General features: G+C 40.4%; 1 protein-coding gene across 2 annotated transcripts in view; it reads left to right on the top strand.

The window, feature by feature from the left end:
• LOC127421814 (serine/threonine-protein kinase SIK3 homolog) overlaps nt 1-19,171 on the top strand; it is a 58,663-nt gene that overhangs the window by 22,271 nt on the left and 17,221 nt on the right. Inside the window, exons 2-15 of one of the 2 annotated variants that reach the window (XM_051664949.1) lie at nt 2,265-2,381; nt 2,936-2,999; nt 3,105-3,266; nt 6,003-6,127; nt 6,229-6,352; nt 6,441-6,559; nt 6,716-6,826; nt 10,163-10,294; nt 10,774-10,845; nt 10,949-11,058; nt 13,706-13,856; nt 14,363-14,515; nt 17,314-17,387; nt 17,781-17,900. In XM_051664949.1, the coding sequence (XP_051520909.1) occupies nt 2,265-2,381; nt 2,936-2,999; nt 3,105-3,266; nt 6,003-6,127; nt 6,229-6,352; nt 6,441-6,559; nt 6,716-6,826; nt 10,163-10,294; nt 10,774-10,845; nt 10,949-11,058; nt 13,706-13,856; nt 14,363-14,515; nt 17,314-17,387; nt 17,781-17,900 (1,634 nt within the window). The remainder of the gene's footprint in view (nt 1-2,264; nt 2,382-2,935; nt 3,000-3,104; nt 3,267-6,002; nt 6,128-6,228; nt 6,353-6,440; nt 6,560-6,715; nt 6,827-10,162; nt 10,295-10,773; nt 10,846-10,948; nt 11,059-13,705; nt 13,857-14,362; nt 14,516-17,313; nt 17,388-17,780; nt 17,901-19,171) is intronic. The other variant, XM_051664950.1, reaches the window with a different exon arrangement.

A 19,171-nucleotide genomic window follows, 5' to 3' on the forward strand; every position in this document is an offset into this window, starting at 1 on the left:
ATACAAACGTTTATGCGTGGTCACTGAAATAAGGCCATATAACACATACTAAACATTTGTTCACAAGACTTTTGAGAACTGGATCTTGTAGCCTAGAGTTTTTGCTACAAACATGATGTGAAAACCATCCTGATCACTCATTCATACAAAACTATATAGTCATTTAACTTTTGTAAGACACTTTTAGTGTTAGAAAGGCCATATGCGAGGAGGCGTGGATGATCATGAATATTAATGTGATTCACACCTGAGGAGACAAAGACCCCTCCCCTGAGAGAGAATGAATGTGAGGAGACTTAATGACTGAATGTATTATCTGTACATAAAGACTTAAAAACTTTAGACCTACACTAACATTTAAAAGTTTATAGATCTGTAAGATTTTTTAAATGTTTTTAAAAGAAGTCTCATCTGCTCATCAAGGCTGCATTTATTTGATCCAAAATACAGCAAAAACAGTGATATTGTGAAATAACTGTTTTCTATTTGAATATATTGTCAAATGCAGTTTATTCCTGTGATCAAAGCTGAATTTTCAGCATCATTACTGCAGTCTTCAGTGTCACATGATCCTTCAGAAATCATTCTAATATGCAGATTTTCTAATATGGGCATATTTACAGCACATTTTACACCCGAACAGATATTTACAAGCACAAGCTTCATTGATGATAATGAGGCAGCATAAACACTAGTTAAAATATAATTTAAACATATTATTTTTATATCGTATTACATATCATATTTATATCATACAGCATACAATTTAAATACCTGCTTTAGCCGAAACAACATTTAAATGTAACTAAAACTTGTCTATTAGGACATATTTCAAATGTCAATTCTTCCACAGCATTTAAATGTTTATTTTCTGCCACATTAGTTCATTAAATCTCTTTTTTCCTGTCCTTTTGACTAAATCGGTTTATATATATATATATATAGTCACTGCACGGTTTTATTTCAGTAAATAAATATTTTGACTGTCCTGTTTCTTTTTCTACATAGATTAAAGGATGTAGAGGCATGCATATCATATACATTCATACTGTTCTTCGTATTTATTATTTATATCATTTATTTGTCTATTACATCATATTTTGTCATTTTTTAAATCTGAGATACATTTTTGCCCTCTAAAACAAATATAATAATTTTCTTATAGATTTGACAATTATTGCAAAGTTTACTATTTAGTCTTTCAAGAGGAAAGAACAATAATATTATAAATATACACTTTATAAAGTTTGCTAATGGCATATGTAACCCATAAAGCATAATGTATAACTTCTGATACACATATATGGGGGCTATAGATGATTATAACATTTGGCTGATGATTAATTGTCTCTTTTAGGGCTTTCTCGATTAATTATCATATTTCTAAGGTGCATGTGTGCTTCGTACACCTTAAGAAATCATTTTTACATTTTTTTACTTCAAATATATAAAACAAATAATAAAATGGGGATATATGATTTATTTTTAAGGCTTTAAAAACGTATATTATGTGTCTCTCTGTTTGTTCAACTTTAATTTTGGTCTTTTTTTACATGTACACTGTTGTTTTTGGAGCTCATAAAAATGATATATATCATATATTTATATTATGCAATAGTAAAATATGTCTGTCCTAATTATTTCACTTTCATATGTTATTTTAATGCTCTTAGATTAAACCCATGAGTTTTTATTTCTCATGAAGCAAAACATTTGAGATTATATTTAATTTTATCTCCACAGAAATATAGTAAGCGTGTGTCTCCTCCGTCATTAACACTGCATGTATGAAGCCAATATTACCGGGAACATTTGCAATTGAACGATCGTTAAAGTGAAACCGGAGCGCTTTGCATTCACTATCAAAGTTTATATTTGTTTGTTAATATTTTCGTGGGAGTTTGGCGTGAGCTCTGCTGATGGCGTGTGTATCAGTGTGTGTGAGTGTTCTGTGTCCGTGTGGTCATACGTGTTGAGACTGTGTGTGATCAGTTTATCAGTTTAAAATACACATGATGAGTGCATGATGATGTCGTCATATTACTGCTCCATTTTCCCCAAAGAGAAAAGAGTGTAACGGAGTGTGTATATCTGCTAATCAACTTAAAGCAGTATGCTAGCATATAGATGATCTCAATCTTAACCAGCTAACAGACACACATTTTTCATTTCATGGGGTCTTTAACACTCAATCATTGACGGATGAACTGTCTGTCTCTCTGTCTGTCTCTCTGTCTATCTCTCTGTCCGTCTGTCTCTCTCAGGTGGCAATAAAGATCGTTGATAAGACTCAACTGGATGATGACAATCTCAAGAAGATTTTTCGTGAAGTTCAGATCATGAAGATGCTGCGACACCCTCACATCATTCGCCTGTACCAGGTCCCGCCTCCCACATGCTCGCAGCTGATTGGTCAGAATCTTCTGTTTCGGGGGCCTGGGTAGCTCAGTGGTAAAATATGCTGGCTATCACCCCTGGAGTCGCTAGTTTGAATCCAGGGTGTGCTGAGTGACTCCAGCCAGGTCTCCTAAGCAACCAAATTGGCCCGGTTGCTAGGGAGGGTAGAGTCACATGGGGTAACCTCCTCGTGGTCACTATAATGTGGTTTGTTCTCGGTGAGGCGTGTGGTGAGTTGTGCGTGGATGCCGCGGTGGATGGCGTGAAGCCTCCACACGCGCTATGTCTCCGTGGCAACGCGCTCAACAAGCCACGTGATAAGATGCGCAGGTTGACTGTCTCAGACGCGGAGGCAACTGGGATTCGTCCTCCACCACCCGGACTGAGGCAAAATCGCTATGCAACCACGAGGACTTAGAGCGCATTGGGAATTGGGCATTCCAAATTGGGAGAAAAAGGGGAAATATCCCAAAAAAAAAAAAAAAAGAATCTTCTGTTTCAGTGCCGAGTTTGAGCTTTGTGTGTGTGTGTGTTACAGGTGATGGAGACGGAGCGATTGATCTATTTGGTGACCGAGTACGCCAGCGGAGGAGAGATCTTTGGTGAGTAAAGCCGTTATGGATCCTCAGGTTCATGATTCAAATGATGAAGTGAGGTTTGATTTGAATCAGTCATGCAGTCATTGACATCTTGTGTGTGTTCGTCAGATCATCTTGTCGCTCACGGGCGGATGGCGGAGAAAGATGCACGGCGGAAGTTCAAGCAGATCGTAGCGGCGGTTTATTTCTGTCACTGTAGAAACATCGTACACAGAGACCTGAAAGCAGAAAACCTTCTACTGGACCATAACCTGAACATCAAGATCGCAGGTGTGTTTATAAAGCACTAAGAGACAGTTCACCCAAAAATGAAAAATCTCTCATGTCGTTCCAAACCTGTATGACTTCCTTTCTTCAGTGGAACACAAATGGAGAAGTTCTGCAGTATGTCAGCCTCAGTCACCATTCACTTCTACTGCAGCTTTTTCCATACAATGGAAATTAATGGTGACTGAAGCTGTCATTCTGCCCAGCATCTCTTTTTGTGTCCACTGAAGATAGAAAGTCATATAGGGTTGTAACATGGTTCCTCACGGTCATGGAAAACCTGGAAATAGTGAGTTTAAATTTGACTTTGGTGCAGTCGGCTCTAAAATATTACATCAGCTAGAAATTTGAGAGTGCAATCCCTATAAAAGGATTTTCAAAATCCTTATCCAATAATCACAAACTCCAGGAAAATTCCTGGGAATTCTTTTGTCAAAAGGAGTGGGAACTTTGCGATCAGGATCAGAAATCAAGGGGGCAAAAATGCCCTCTTAATGAATGTAAGATGTGATTTATAGTTCTTTGTTGCACATATTATGGTATAAAACATGAGTTTGTTTGATAGCAGTTGATGGAATAAAATATGAATACAAGCTGATTTATGACCTTTTATATTGTTTGATTTTTAAGGGTTAGAGGTGATAAATTCTCAATATTGAGAATTTGTATTAATTAATTGATTTAAATTGAAATCAATAGATGAGACAGTTTTTAAAAAAAGTTCCCTCAAAGGTAAAAAAAAATAAAAAAAATGCATAAACAGGGTTAAATAAAAATAAAGTACATTTTTCACACAGCCTGTGACAGGGTTCCCACGCATCCTGGAAAACCTGGAATCTTGCACTGCAGTTTTCCAGTCATGGAAAATTAGGAAAAAGTACCGAAATGTCCTGGGAAATATTTTTTATATAATAAACTGTTTCATGACCAAGTTAACATGAACAAAAACATGGCAACGATTGGGACTCGGAATAGGTGTAAAATACAAAACAGTTTGTATGGTTTTGTCACCGCCCGCTGCTGCATGTTGTGAAACATGACTGTCATGAAGTCCTGTCACGTGCATCCTCTGTTCATCCGCTGTTATCTCTGCTTTGAGCAAATACTGTAAGTATTGATATAGTGGAAAATATTGCTGTAATGTTAACTATAAAAACATTTGAGTTGAGATTTTTTTAAATGTATTCACACCCTACTGTGATAGCGTGGGGATGCGGCCTTTACACATCAGGATGTGAATACATTTTTAATAATGCCAAAATTGGGGGGTCTGTGTAGCTCAGCGAGTATTGACGCTGACTATCACACCTGTGGTCGCAAGTTTGAATTCAGGGTGTGCTGAGTGACTCCAGCCAGGTCTCCTAAGCAACCAAATTGGCCCGGTTGCTAGGGAGGGTAGAGTCACATGGGGTAACCTCCTCGTGGTCACTATAATGTGGTTCTCGCTCTCGGTGGGGCATCTCCGCGGTAACACGCTCAAGTCACGTGATAAGATGCACGGATTGACGGTCTCAGACTCGGAGGCAACTGAGATTCTCCGCCACGCGGATTGAGGTGAGTCACTACGCCACCACGAGGACTTAGAGCGCACTGGGAATTGGGCATTCCAAATTGGGGACAAAATAATAAAAACAATGCAAAAATCGGAGTTTGCTTATACTGCAGTTACCACATGTAGGACCCGATGATTCCATCATAAAGTCCTGTCATAAAAATTACATTAGCTGGAAAACGCAGAATTTCACGGAATGGACATCCTGTATTTGGGACGAAAATGAATGTTTAAATGCACAATTAATCAAATTAAAATCGCGATATTTCCTAGTGTGGTTATTAAATCGCAAAAGGCTGCGATTTAAATAAAATAAATAATCTGCAGGTGCTGCGTGAATTGAATGTGTGAATCCGTCCACTCGTAAAACACCTCATCATGATCATCACGCGCTCTGTGTTTTGTAGATGAGAGAGCAGAGCGCTCTAAAGTGTTCAGACTTTATATGTATTTAATTAAATCACAGCTTTTTTGTGTTTTAATAATCACACTCGGTCATGTAGCGAACTGTTTATCAGGAGGTGAGAAACTACCGTCATAAAGTCACACACAGAAACGGCAAAATAAAAGCTCGATTTAGATGGACGCGTGAAATGAGCCAAAAACGCAACAAAATATATAATACTATTGTTAAGATGTACTACTATAAAAAATAATTCAATGTTATGTTAAAACTTTAATTATATTTTCGTTTTATTAAAGTTTCAATGAATTCATTTGATTAGACACTGTTTAACTGATTAATACTGAATTCTGAAAAAATACAGCATGACCTCTCGTGTGTTTTTGCTTAAATATTACACCGGTTGGGCTCATAAAATTGTGCCTTAAAAAGAGTGGGAACCCTGCTAGGAGCAACAAGAGGGTGAGTAAATGATGACAGAATTTCCATTTATTTCAACATTTGTCTCTGGTGATCTGATCACAACAGATCACTGTTTACAGTATTTACATCTGAAATGTGTCTCCTGTTTGACACGGTTTCAAACCCTTGTTTCACTGCAGTGATTGATTGACAGGTGAGTTGGTGGTCAGAATAGTGTTTACACTACAAATGTGTTTCTGATCGCTTATGAATGTGGTATCAGTGACCCAATCACAAGTCGTTGTGGACCACGTTTACGTCTGTTTTAAGCGCTGAACAATTCAGGGTGTGTTTATGGAGAGTGTTTGATGTGTGTTTTCAGATTTCGGCTTCAGTAATCTGTTTTCTCGGGGTCAGTTGTTGAAGACGTGGTGTGGCAGTCCTCCATACGCTGCACCTGAACTGTTCGAGGGGAAAGAGTACGACGGACCTAAAGTGGACATATGGGTAAAACACACACGCATTTGTTTTTTTATCCTGAAGACTTTTGGTTACACAGTGTAAGTCAAACCTGATACAGACACACACTTGTCTCTGTCTCTCTGCAGAGTTTGGGAGTGGTCTTGTATGTGTTGGTTTGTGGAGCGTTACCGTTTGACGGCAGCACTTTACAGAATCTGCGAGCTCGAGTGCTCAGCGGAAAATTCCGGATCCCGTTCTTCATGTCCACAGGTACACACACAAATGTTCTTCTCGTGATACAAGCACAATGAGGTGTGACACATGACTGAGTGTGTGTGTGTGTGTGTGTGTGTTTCAGACTGTGAGTATCTCATCAGACACATGTTGGTTTTGGAACCGAGTCGACGTCTGTCAATGGAGCAGATCTGCAAGAACAAGTGGATGAGACAAGGAGACCCCGACACAGAGTTTGACAGAGTGAGTCTCACACACACACACGCACACACACGCACACACACACACACACACAAAACAAGATATCTTTAGCCATTACATATGATACCTTAACATGTTGCCTAGATAGGCAGCTCACTAGAGTTTGGAGCTGATGTCAGTAAATCATTTCTCTCTCAGTTGATATCAGAGTGTGAGCAGGTGAAGGTGGAGAGAGAGACGGAGCTGATTAACGAGCAGGTGCTCATGGCCATGGCAGAGATGGGCTTCGACCGCGAACGCACATTACAGGTGACACACACATTATTACCCAGAGGTCAATAGTAGCATATGAAAACTTAAAGACTGATTCACCCAAAAATTCTGTTATCATTTTGTCACCCTCATGTTGTTCCAAACCCGTATGACTTTTTCTTTCTTCCATGGAACACAACAGGAGAATTTCTAAAGAATATTCTGGCTGCTCTTGTCCATATAATAAAAGTGAATAAAGAGGATACAAATTTAATTGTAATTCACTGAAGAGCTTCCCCTCTAGTGAACTGTTAACTGCTGCAAACAAATAATTGAGTTACTAAGTTGAACTTGAGAATCATTCAGACTGGTTTGAGAACTAGATCAATTATATATCTCTGGGTGTAAATAAGGTGGCTCCTAAAACTACTATTGTTTTGTTCCCAATCATGTCAACTGTATCTGAGAAAAATATTGTGTTGATATGACAAAGTAATCAAAAGTTATAACATTACAAAAATAATTTATCTTAGTGTCCAAAAAACTTCTCCAAACAAATAAAACATAATAATTGTACATAAGAACTAATTACACATGCAAACACAACAATGACTAAAGGTTTGCATAGCATGCAGACATGATTTTAGTCATGAGATTTCACAGAATGAGTTTCACTCTGTGTCATTTGAGTCATCATTGAGTCTGTGTCATGTATTTGGCGCCATCTCCTGGTGGTCATATGTAACATTGTGCTTCATGTGGATTATCTAATGATCTATACATCTGATTATCTTGTGTGTGGACTCGTTTGAAAGATAATCACCTCATCTAATTAATGTCATGTGATGTTTTATGTTCCGTTTATTTTTCATGAATTATAAGTGAAAATGCAGCACATAAGCAACACCAACATAAACTATTACTCACTATATTTTTGTCTGTGAGTAAAACAAATAGGCTGGTTGTATTTTACTCTTTGAGAGCTTTCCAACAACATATGACACATGACTATTTGATGATTTATGTAGAGTGCAAAATTTTTATAAATGATCAAAATGGAACACTTCTGATTTGTCTGCAAATTTCAAAGCACGTGTTCAGTTTTGGTCATAATGTCTACATGCATTGGAAAGTAGAGCTTCTCCACCGGCGGGCTCATCCGAGCTTAAAGGGTTAAAAATGGCTTAAAAGACGTGCACCTAAGATATTGACTTTCCCATGTAATTTTTCCCTATACCTTCATGTTATTTGTCAGCTGCTCCTTGATAGATGTCTTGTACTGTGTTTCACTGTGTAATTGGCTGTTTGTGTTGTTTTAAGTGTTTAAGTCAAGAATCACTATAATGGGGGGTCTGGGTATCTCAGCGAGTATTGACGCTGACTATCACACCTGGAGTCGTGAGTTCGAATCCAGGGTGTGCTGAGTGACTCCAGCCAGGTCTCCTAAGCAACCAAATTGGCCCGGTTGCTAGGGAGGGTAGAGTCACATGGGGTAACCTCCTCATGGTCGTGATTAGTGGTTCTCGCTCTCAATGGGGCGTGTGGTAAGTTGTGTGTGGATCGTGGAGAGTAGCATGAGTCTCCACATGCTGTGAGTCTCCGCGGTGTCATGCACAACGAGTCACGTGATAAGATGCACGGATTGACGGTCTCAGAAGCGGAGGCAACTGAGACTTGTCCTCCCCCACCCGGATTGAGGTGAGTAACAGCGCCACCACGAGGACCTACTAAGTAGTGGGAATTGGGCATTCCAAAGTGGGAGAAAAGGGGATAAAAAAAAGAATCACTATAATAAAAAGGATTGTTGTATGTCATGAATGAATCCGGTGAACTTTCCGTGGATTCCTAACAAGACTTTAGCTTCTTGAGTGTTGGTATCAAGTGTCAATTTCCATTGTTATTATTGATTTTTTTTTACTTGTAAAATATCTTCATCAGGCTTCAAGGGAAATGAGAAGACACTGTTAGAAATTCCAGGAAAGAGTTTTATATTTAAACAGGCTTGACTATTTGATGAGTTTAATGTTTTTACTGATTACAATAATATGTACAGTGCTTCTGATTTATCTGCAAATTTCAAAGCACTTGTTCAGTTTTGGTCATAATGTCTACATGCATTGGAAAGTAGAGCTTCTAAACTTTCAAACGAAACCTATTTTGTGCGGTTCAAGACTGTAGTTATTAATACTGTATTTTGAATATTTTTTTTATTTTCTCGCTGGCCCATCCATGCTTAAAGTGTTAATTCACCATTGGCATTTCTATCTCAATAAGACGATGTGCCTGTAAAGTTCTAACATTTTGTCATGGTCTATTTTTATTTGTCATTTTTGTATTCATTTCCCCGGTAATTTTATAAACACATGTTGTTCCATTTGCGTATGTACATTTAAAATCTTCTTTATCATTACAAATGGCTTTTTATAGAAGTTCATTGAAAAACGGCAGTAGCAACCATTAAAAACTGGGGTGGGTGGACATGTCCCCCTTAGCTGTAGAAATATAATTAGGAAGTGAAACATTATATTTTAAATGTTTTAGCTGCCGTTTGGGGAAACCCTGAACTAGAGAACCAAATCAGACTGATTCATGAATAAATCATGTGAACTAGATCAGCTGATGCATTGAAAAACTTGTCAAGATTATCAGTGAATAATGACCTTTTTAATTAATTTAGGTCTGTTCCTTACACTAAACTATCATATGGCTTGAGGAGACTTATAGCCAACAAGTCATACAAACTTTTATTTTTTTTATCCCCTTTTCTCCCACTTTGGAATGCCCAATTCCCACTACTTAGTAGGTCCTCGTGGTGGTGCGGTTACTCACCTCAATCCGGGTGGTGGAGTTGCCTCCGCTTCTGAGACCGTCAATCCGTGCATCTTATCACGTGACTCGTTGTGCATGACACCGCGGAGACTCACAGCATGTGGAGGCTCATGCTACTCTCCACGATCCACACACAACTTACCACACGCCCCATTGAGAGCGAGAACCACTAATCACGACCACGAGGAGGTTACCCCATGTGACTCTACCCTCCCTAGCAACCGGGCCAATTTGGTTGCTTAGGAGACCTGGCTGGAGTCACTCAGCACACCCTGGATTCAAACTCACAACTCCAGGGGTGATAGTCTGCGTCAATACTCGCTGAGATACACAGGCCCCAACACAAACTTCTTTTATAATACCTGTAATATAATTATGCATTTGCATCCTTTTTGAAGCTTTAAAGCTTCAGTCCTCATTCATCGCAATACAATGGAAAAGGGCGACCAGCACAGTCTTCAGAATATCTCCCTTTGTGTTCCACTACAGAAAGTCAGTCGTACAGGTTTGAAACAGAAAAGGGTGATTTAATGATCCTTGATTAACTTGTGTGTTCTCTCTCAGTCTCTGCAGACAGACGCATACGATCACTACAGCGCCACCTACAGTCTGCTCTCTGACAAACTCAAGCGACACAAGAGTCTGCGTGTGGCTCCGCCCACGCCCCGCCCCGTCTACCCACTCAACACTATGCAGGTAACCGTTAGCAACCCTTTGATATCTGTCTTTTGATGAAGGGAATATGCATGAGCTGCTCGAGTGGCACATTTACATACTGTATGAAAGCAGCGAGCACTCCGTCTGTGAGGGTTTTAAAGGAATATTCTGGGTTCTTTTCAACCTGATGTCTGTGACATGTTATTCATCACCACAGACTATATTTTAACCAAAATACCAGCTTCACATTTCTGCTTGTTAACCATCTGGAACACTGGCCTGTACGTGTATTTACTGCAAACACATTTCCTGTTTGTTTTTACACAGTGAGGAATGATTTAAAATTACTATCTGTGGTAATACACATTTGATTCCTTTTTAAAGGGACAAGAATTTGGGGTAATTTTGTGGTAGTTGAGAGGGATTATGTGTAATATTTTAGTGTTTTTGTTCATGGAGATTTTGTTTGGTTATCATTGATTTGTCAGAGATGATGATTGAATCTTTGTTTTTGTCAGGATCAGAGTAATGCTGTCAGTATGAACGTACCACAAGTTCAGCTCATAAACCCTGAGAATCAGATTGTTGAGGTGAGTCACTGATATTCAGCTCATTACACAACTCTAGTTAGAAAACATCTGCTCCACTGTGTGTTGTAACTGTGTGTGTTGTGTGTGTGTGTGTGTGTTTCAGACGGACGGGGCAATGGCTCTAGACAGTGATGAGGGTGAAGAGCCAAGTCCAGAAGCGATGGCCCGATATCTGTCCATGAGACGCCACACTGTGGGTGTACCGGACCCCAGGTACTGAATGTCTCAGCCCTCCATTTCAACATAAACCACTCCAACCTAGTGCCAAACCTTTCGTGCCTTACTCTAAACCCCTCCCACCTCAGGTTAAAACCTCCCACACATTGCCAAAGCCCCTCCCACCTAATGTCAAACCCATTTGACCGAACTCTAAATCCCTCCCACACAATGCCAAAACCTCTCCCACCTCACCTAAACCCCTCCCACCTCATGTTAAACCCTCTCACAATGCCAAAGCCCCTCCCACAAAATGCCAAAGCCCAACCCACCTGATGTCAAATCCCTTAGGCCTCACTTTATACCCTCCAACCTTCATGTTAAACCCTCCCACACAATTCCAAAGCCCCTTCGACCACACTAAACCCCTCCCACCTCATGTTAAACCCTCCCACAATGCCAAAGCCTCTCCCACCTAATGTCAAAACCATTTGAACACACTCTAAACTCCTCCCACCTCATGTTAAACCCTCCCACACAATTCCAAAGCCCCTTTGACTACACTAAACCCCTCCCACCTCATGTTAAACCCTCCCACAATGCCAAAGCTCCTCCCGCCTAATGTCAAATCCCTTTGAACACACTCTTAACCCCTCCCACAATGCCAAAGCCTCTCCCACCTAATGTCAAAACCATATGAACACACTCTAAACCCCTCCCACCTAGGGCTGGGCGATGCATCGAATACCCACGATATAATTGCAATGATTTTGCTGACGATGTAAAATTCAACAATCACAATATCACAATGATTTTAATGAGCCTTTTATTTGGCCATTAAGTTTCATAGAGTGCATCAGGAGACTAATTTCACAATCATTCACGGCTGTATAATTAATAAAAATAACATCAAAATGGAGATATGATCATATGTGATTATTGAACTGCCAAATGCTGTGATTAAAGACAGATAAACATGGTCTGTGTGCACTTCAGAATGAACCGGCGACCTGCTGATCTGTGTGCACGTGCGGGGTCTTGTGTTTTTAGTGTAATTCACCTGCATTGTGAAGTACTGCAGGTTCAAGCATTCGAGCAATTCCAAACATTAGTAACCGCTATAAAGTTATTATACAAATCTACAAACGCAGAACAGTAGAGTTTGACAACTGTTCACAAGATGCGAAACTCATAACTGTCAAACGAACATGGCCCTTTCCATTTCATAATAAATGCTCCTGGTGAAGGTGAAATAAACACGACTGCACTTGCAGTGTAAAAATAAAAAATACCTGTTTAGGGTGAAGTAAATAGGACAGAAATATGTTCATTTATTTTTAACAAATCTTATCCTTAAAATAAAAATTATTCAGAATTATATAATAATAATAATATGACTGGGTTCCACAGTAATAATTTAGTACGATGCAATATTCATCTGGTTTCTTAAAAATAAGTGAAGTAGTTTTTGCACACCTTGTTCATTCACAAACAAAAATGTTTTAGTAAAAATATATGAAGGTAAATAAGATTTTTATTAAGCTTCCATATATGATTGTATGTCAAATATAAGTATAAATGTGCAAATCAATGAAAATTATTACAATTTACTCTCCCTTGTGTTAATTTAAGTGAAAAACTGTGGGAAGCATGCCTTCATCATTTTTAAATACATTTTTATTTAATACCTTTGAAATATTAGTTCTACATGGCTACACTGGCTGTTTAGATGAAATGATGGTTCCTCTGATTAAAAAAAACAAACATGCTATTTCTGAGCAAAAGCATAATTATCGAGAAATATATAGAATATCGTCAATTTGCTGAAAAATATGGAGATATAAATTCTGAAACCATATCGCCCAGCCCTACTCTCACCTCATGCTAACCCCTCCCACACAATGCCAACGCCCCTCCCACCTAATGTCAAAATCCTTTGAACACACTCTAAACCCCTCCCACACAATGCCAATGCCCCTCCCACCTAATGCCAAACCCCATAGACCTCAATCTAAACTCCTCCCACCTCATGCTCAACCCTCCTTTTCAACACCCCCTCCCACCTAATGTCAAACCCCTTAGACCTCACTCTAAACCCCGCCCACCTAATGTAAAACCCTTTATACCACACTCTAGACCCCTCCCACCTAATGTCAAACCCTTCCACTCAATGCTAATCCCACCCAACTAATGTCAAATCCCTCTGACCTCACCCTAAACCCCTCCCACCTCATGTTAAACCCTGTAGACCTCACTCTATACCCCTCCTACCTCATGTTAAACCCTGCCCACTTAATGTCAAACCTCTCTGACCTGACTCTAAACTGCTCCCACTCAATGCCAAAGCCCTGCCCACCTAATGTCAAACCCCTCTGACCTCATTCTAAACCCCTCCCACCTCATCTTATACCCTCCCACTCTGCCAAAACAACGCCCACCTTGTCAAACTCCTCTGACCTCACTCTAAACTCCTCCCACCTCATGTTAAACCCTCCCACACAATGCCAAAGCCCTGCCCACCTTATGTCAAACCCATCAGACCTCACTCTAAACCCCTCCTACCTCATGCTCAACCCTCCTTTTCAATATAAACCACTCCCACCTAGTGCTAAATTCCTCCTGCCTCACTTTAATACAAAATGTCAAACTCCTCCTACTTCATGCCACAGCTGAAGTCGTGTGTGTGTGTTTGTTTCTCTCTCAGGGCAGAGATTCAGGAGGATTTGCAGAAATTGACCCCTGGTTTTCCACGTGTTGCCCCTCAGCCACCATTCCCCGCACTGGCACCCACCATGGCACAGATGCATCTGATGCCAACCCCCAACCTGCAGCCCACACAGCAGCTGGAGTATAAGGTACAACATACACACTTGCATTGTACTTAATTTCTGTTTACATTTCACATATTTAGATTTCATCGCTGACACCATTAAACCCAAATAAAAATGTAACTGCTCTTATAATGTTCATAATTAAAGTACATAAAATTAAGCTAGAGATAGAAATGTAATGCTTCAGGTTCCCGTTCTGATTCCTCTTTAACAATTCTGGTTCTTTTACATTTCAGTTTATGAGTCTTTTAGTACTTTTGAGGAAGAAATATTTGGAAATTGGATTTAATTAAATTTAACTGCACATTGTCAAATCAACAACCGTCCAGTAATCACTATTATTTAAGTCTCTAGAGCCTTTTTTCTTGGTTCATTTGAGTCGGATATGACTAAGTGAATGACTTGCAGAACCCAAAGTCATGAAAATCATTCAGTTCTGGTGTTTTTTACATGTAAACACTTCTGAATGAGAACCAGTGCTCTGTTCCCAGCCCTATCAATGTTAAGCGTGTCTCTGTGTCTGTGTGTAGGAACAGTGTCTTCTGCAGCCTCCGACTCTTCAGCTGTTGAACGGAATGGGTCCTCTGGGTCGTCGAGCATCTGATGGAGGAGCAAACATTCAGTTACACGCCCAGCAGCTGCTGAAGAGACCTCGTGGTCAGTCACCACTGGTCACCAGTCCGGTGAGTACAACTACAGTCAGAAAGAAAAGATTCAGAAAACAATAAGAATTTTATGCAAAAAACGCCTTACATAAACAAAAGACCATCAATAAAAAAAAATGCACCAGAAGATTTCTAACCATGGCACAAAACCCTCCCACCTCATTTGAAACTCCTCCCACATCATTCTAAACTCCTACCTAATGCCACACCCCTCTTAAGCAGAACATCCCTCCTCTTACCTGTTTGTGTGTTTTTTAAGGGGTTGTCTGTCAAACATATTGTTTGAAGGAGAGCATTTGATGGTAAAATGTGGAATAACAGGCTTTTGTTCTTAATAAAATTGCAGTTTTTATCCAACTAATCAAATACTTCAAAAATTAATAAAACATAGATGCAGTTTGTGTGTCCTGTTTGTGTTTTATCTTAACTTTACCCTTGTGATCCTTTTGTGCTAACACAATTTGTGTTCCCGGTCAAAAATGACCGGCCCACTAAATCTCTCATATTGCGTATATTAACACAAGATATTGCATTAGATCTTTTTATCAACTTCTTTTTTTAGTAATTATGACAGGTTTTGTACTCCTTTTTTCCAACATATTTTGTAAAATATATATATATTTATTGATAGAAGGATTCATTGAACTGAGCTCATACCAAGCTAGTGGGGGAAAACATTACAAATAATAATAATTATGTAATAAATTAATAACCACTTACTTAATATGCTGACAAATAAGAATTGTTTTGTTTTCATAATTTGCAAATTTGTTGTCGCAACAATTATATTCAGAGTTTGTAAAAACATAAAAAGATTAAATAGTCATGTGTTATATATCGTTGGAAAGGTCTCCATTATTAAAATGCAATGATTAAATGTGTTTCACTCAGAGATCAAACTGTAGTGAGTTTTAGTGTATGAAATTCCCACAGACACACACAAATATAATAAACAGGAGTGACTTTGTCACGTTTTTCCTTATTACTTCCTGAAACATACATATAACATAGACAATGACATATTGTAACTTACAGCAGACTATCCCGATTCAAACGAGCCCAAACACAACATAATATAAGTTCTTGAAATATTCCTCAAAGACTGTGCATGGAAAGACGATGCACAAAAGGCCGCTCAACACACAGTAGTCATGTTTCAACTATCGGGCCAAATGAGGGCGTGCTAGTGCGTGCCAGGGCCAATAGCATTCTCACTGTCACTTCCGGGGTTCATTGTGGCTCTTCGGGGCTTTCTCGGGGCCAGTGGCCTTTGGTCCACGATTACCCTTGGGCCAAACAAGACCAACCGGGGATTGAGGCGGGGTCAATGTCAAAGGCGGAGTTTCGCCAAACTTTCCAGGTTGTGTATCCAGCGCACAGCGGTACAGGTTCGGAGGAGCAAAAAAAATGCAGGCACAGTACAAATCCGTTAAAACAGCCAATGGACAAATCAGTGCCCAAAGAAATTACATTCCATGATTCGGTGAACTTTCATAGATGGTGTGCTGGGACATCGTCCCGCTGTTAGTGGAGAGACCACTCGGGACACCGTGGCAGTTACAATCGGTGAGTTGTCAGTGCTAACTTATTTTGCTCTTTACATTCAATATAAACTCGATATTCTAGATAACATGATACCTCAGCTTGAGTTTACCTCTTGCTTGTGAAATGGCCGGGGTGTGTGATGTTGGCACCGCAGCGGCGTATTAAGGGCAGGTTTTTGGGCAAAGCTGCAGAGTTATTGGCCTGATGGTGGGAACGCAGATCGATTTTGGTCTTGCGGCTCGAGGTCCAAGGCTATTGGCCCGGCTCATACTGGCCCGATAGTGGAAAAGCGGCTTGTGTGCGTGTGTGTGTGTGCGTGTGTGTGTGTGCGTGTGTGTGTGTGCGTGTGTGCGTGTGTGTGCGTGTGTGTGTGTGTGTGTGTGTGCGTGTGCGTGTGTGTGTGTGTGTGTGTGTGCGTGTGTGTGTGTGCGTGTGTGTGTGCGCGTGCGTGTGCGTGTGTGCGTGTGTGCGTGTGCGTGTGCGTGTGCGTGTGCGTGTGTGCGTGTGCGTGTGCGTGTGTGCGTGTGCGTGTGCGTGCGTGTGCGTGTGTGCGTGCGTGTGCGTGTGTGCGTGCGTGTGCGTGCGTGCGTGTGCGTGCGTGTGTGTGCGTGCGTGTGTGTGCGTGCGTGTGTGTGCGTGCACATGTACGAGGACATGTGTGCAAACACACATCCACATATGTGCTCATCTAAAGGATTGTGATGCTCCTGAACACTTAATATTTCTGTATTTTGTAGTCTAATCCATTCATTTTCAATGGCCGGTTATTTCTGACCGGGAACACAACAAGTGTAACAAAGTGAAATAAAACCGAAGAAATGTAAAGAAAATGGTCAATCTTCTTGGTGTGTTTTCAGATACCACATGTGAACAAAGTCAAGGAATTTTATTCCAAATGGATCAAGTTAAAAAAAGAAATAAAAAAAAAACAATGTAAGAAAAAGTCAAAATGATCGGAGCACATCATAAGGGTTTTAACACTCTTTTCACAGACTGTGATTGTGTTTCCGCCTTATTTAGCTGCACACATTTTTTTATATTATCTTTTATTTATTATTATTATTTAGTGTTTATTTATAACATTATTCTTTGTGTTATACAACATAATTCTAAAAATACTATAGAAGTTTACCTGCTATAGATTTACTTCCACGTTCCAAATCTGGAAGTATTATAAAAGGGTCCACTCTCATGTGTAAGTGGATTTGGATAGAAGCATCTTGCTAAATGTATAAATATAAGTGAGTTCTCACTCTGTCTCTGTATTTCAGCATCCGATTCCAGCAGTGGCTCCAGTGGATGAAGAGGGGTCTGACACGGAGCCTGATCCTGAAGCAGTGCAGAGGTGCGAGGTGTGTGTGTGTGTGTGTGTGTGTGTGTGTGTGTGTGTGTGTGTGTGTGTGTGTGTGTGTGTGTGTGTGTGTGTGCTGGGGCGGTGGGACTCACTAAAGAGCGCAGTGCTGCTTTGAGCTGTCTCTCTCTCTCTGTTTCTGTCTGTCTGTCTCATAAAGCAGTCATCTACATTTCTAAACAAACTTTAAACTTTCCCAAACTCCCTAAAGTGACCTCTGACTTCTCTCTCGGCAATCTCCCTCCTGTGGCTTTGCTTTTGTCTTATTGCTTTGCAAAACAATCGGCAAAACCAACGAGCAAAAGCGTTTTGATTCTGTGATTGGATGAGTGACCCTTTAGAGGCAGCCAATCAGAGCGCTGATCCGTGCTGCTTCCTGTGGTCCAGGTATCTGGCGAACAGTTCGAAGCGACACACGACTCACGGCGCTGTTTCCGGCCACAGCGAGCTCTCGGCAGACACACAGAGAGCACGACAGAGGGGCTGGAGCCCCGAGCAGCACTGCCGGTGAGGCACACACACACACACACACACACACACAGCCATTTAAATGAGGATGTACCCTAGACTTCTGTTGTTTCAAGCTAATTATAATGACTACAGACTAGAAGCCCAAACATACTCTAAGCAAGTATGTGAACGCAGGCACACCTTGCTACGCAAGCTCGATTTCACACGTCGTTGTGAAATGTGTCAGTGCTCAATTCATAACACAACGCAGCAACTTTTTGTCCCCAGTCCATTCAAACAAACTTGTTTTATCTCCGTGTCTCTCTCAACTCCTCAATTATCGACTCGTCTACCACATCCGGGCTGCATCCGAAAACATGGGCAGCTACCTTACTGCCTAATCAGTTAATGGCTTAACTGACAGCTCTTATGGAAACTGGTCTCCGGACAGTTTAAAAAGCACCTTATTTTCATCCTGCCTCCGTATATCTCCAGAGGCAGCAATTTCCTGGTTTCGGATGTAGCACCGGTTCCATGGTCACGCCTAAAAAATATATTGCCCTCTTGTGGTCTGAGGTTTTTAACCGCCAGAGCAACGCAAGAGCACACGTAATGTATGTACAACGCTCGCTTTTGCGTACTTGCTTGAAGTATATTTTGGCCTTAACCCAGACCCTAAATGAAAACATTTTGCAATTATAGAATAAAAAAAAATAGTAATCTATTTTCGAATAATTTTTCCACTTGAGGACGTCCCCAAATTATATCTACGTACATAAATCCGTTAATGCACAAGTAGTTCCAGTCAGTTTAATTACGGTTCTGTATTAATGCGCCTACTCTGCTGTCCTCCGTAAAGTGTCTTTGAGAGAGTTTAATGCCTCTGAGTCGGGATTAACCGTCACATCATTAACAATATTAAGTCATGTAATGCCATCTTTAAATCAACTGTGAAGCGCTACAGGAAACACAGAACAGACACCAGCGTTCATCAGCCCTGTATTACTGAGTCCAACCTGGAGATAATTAGAAATACACCTGCACTTGTGAGGAAAGTATGGTTTGACATTCAGCTATGAAGGAAGCTTTGACTTATCAAATGCATCTTTTGATGTCCGGCAAGACGAGGCATGACGATTTGAATTGTAATATGTTAAACATTATCTAATATTGCTGCTCATCATGTTCCGCGCACACACCGCTAGAGGGCGCCGCTCGCTCACACATCACTGACTGAAGTGCTGAATGAACACTGTTAAAACACAGCCTTGCGCAAGACCATATCATGATTTCATTCTTAATCAATCATGCAGCCTTAATGGATACCA

Source organism: Myxocyprinus asiaticus, chromosome 31 (genome assembly GCF_019703515.2).
Source record: "Myxocyprinus asiaticus isolate MX2 ecotype Aquarium Trade chromosome 31, UBuf_Myxa_2, whole genome shotgun sequence".
NCBI lineage: Eukaryota > Metazoa > Chordata > Actinopteri > Cypriniformes > Catostomidae > Myxocyprinus > Myxocyprinus asiaticus.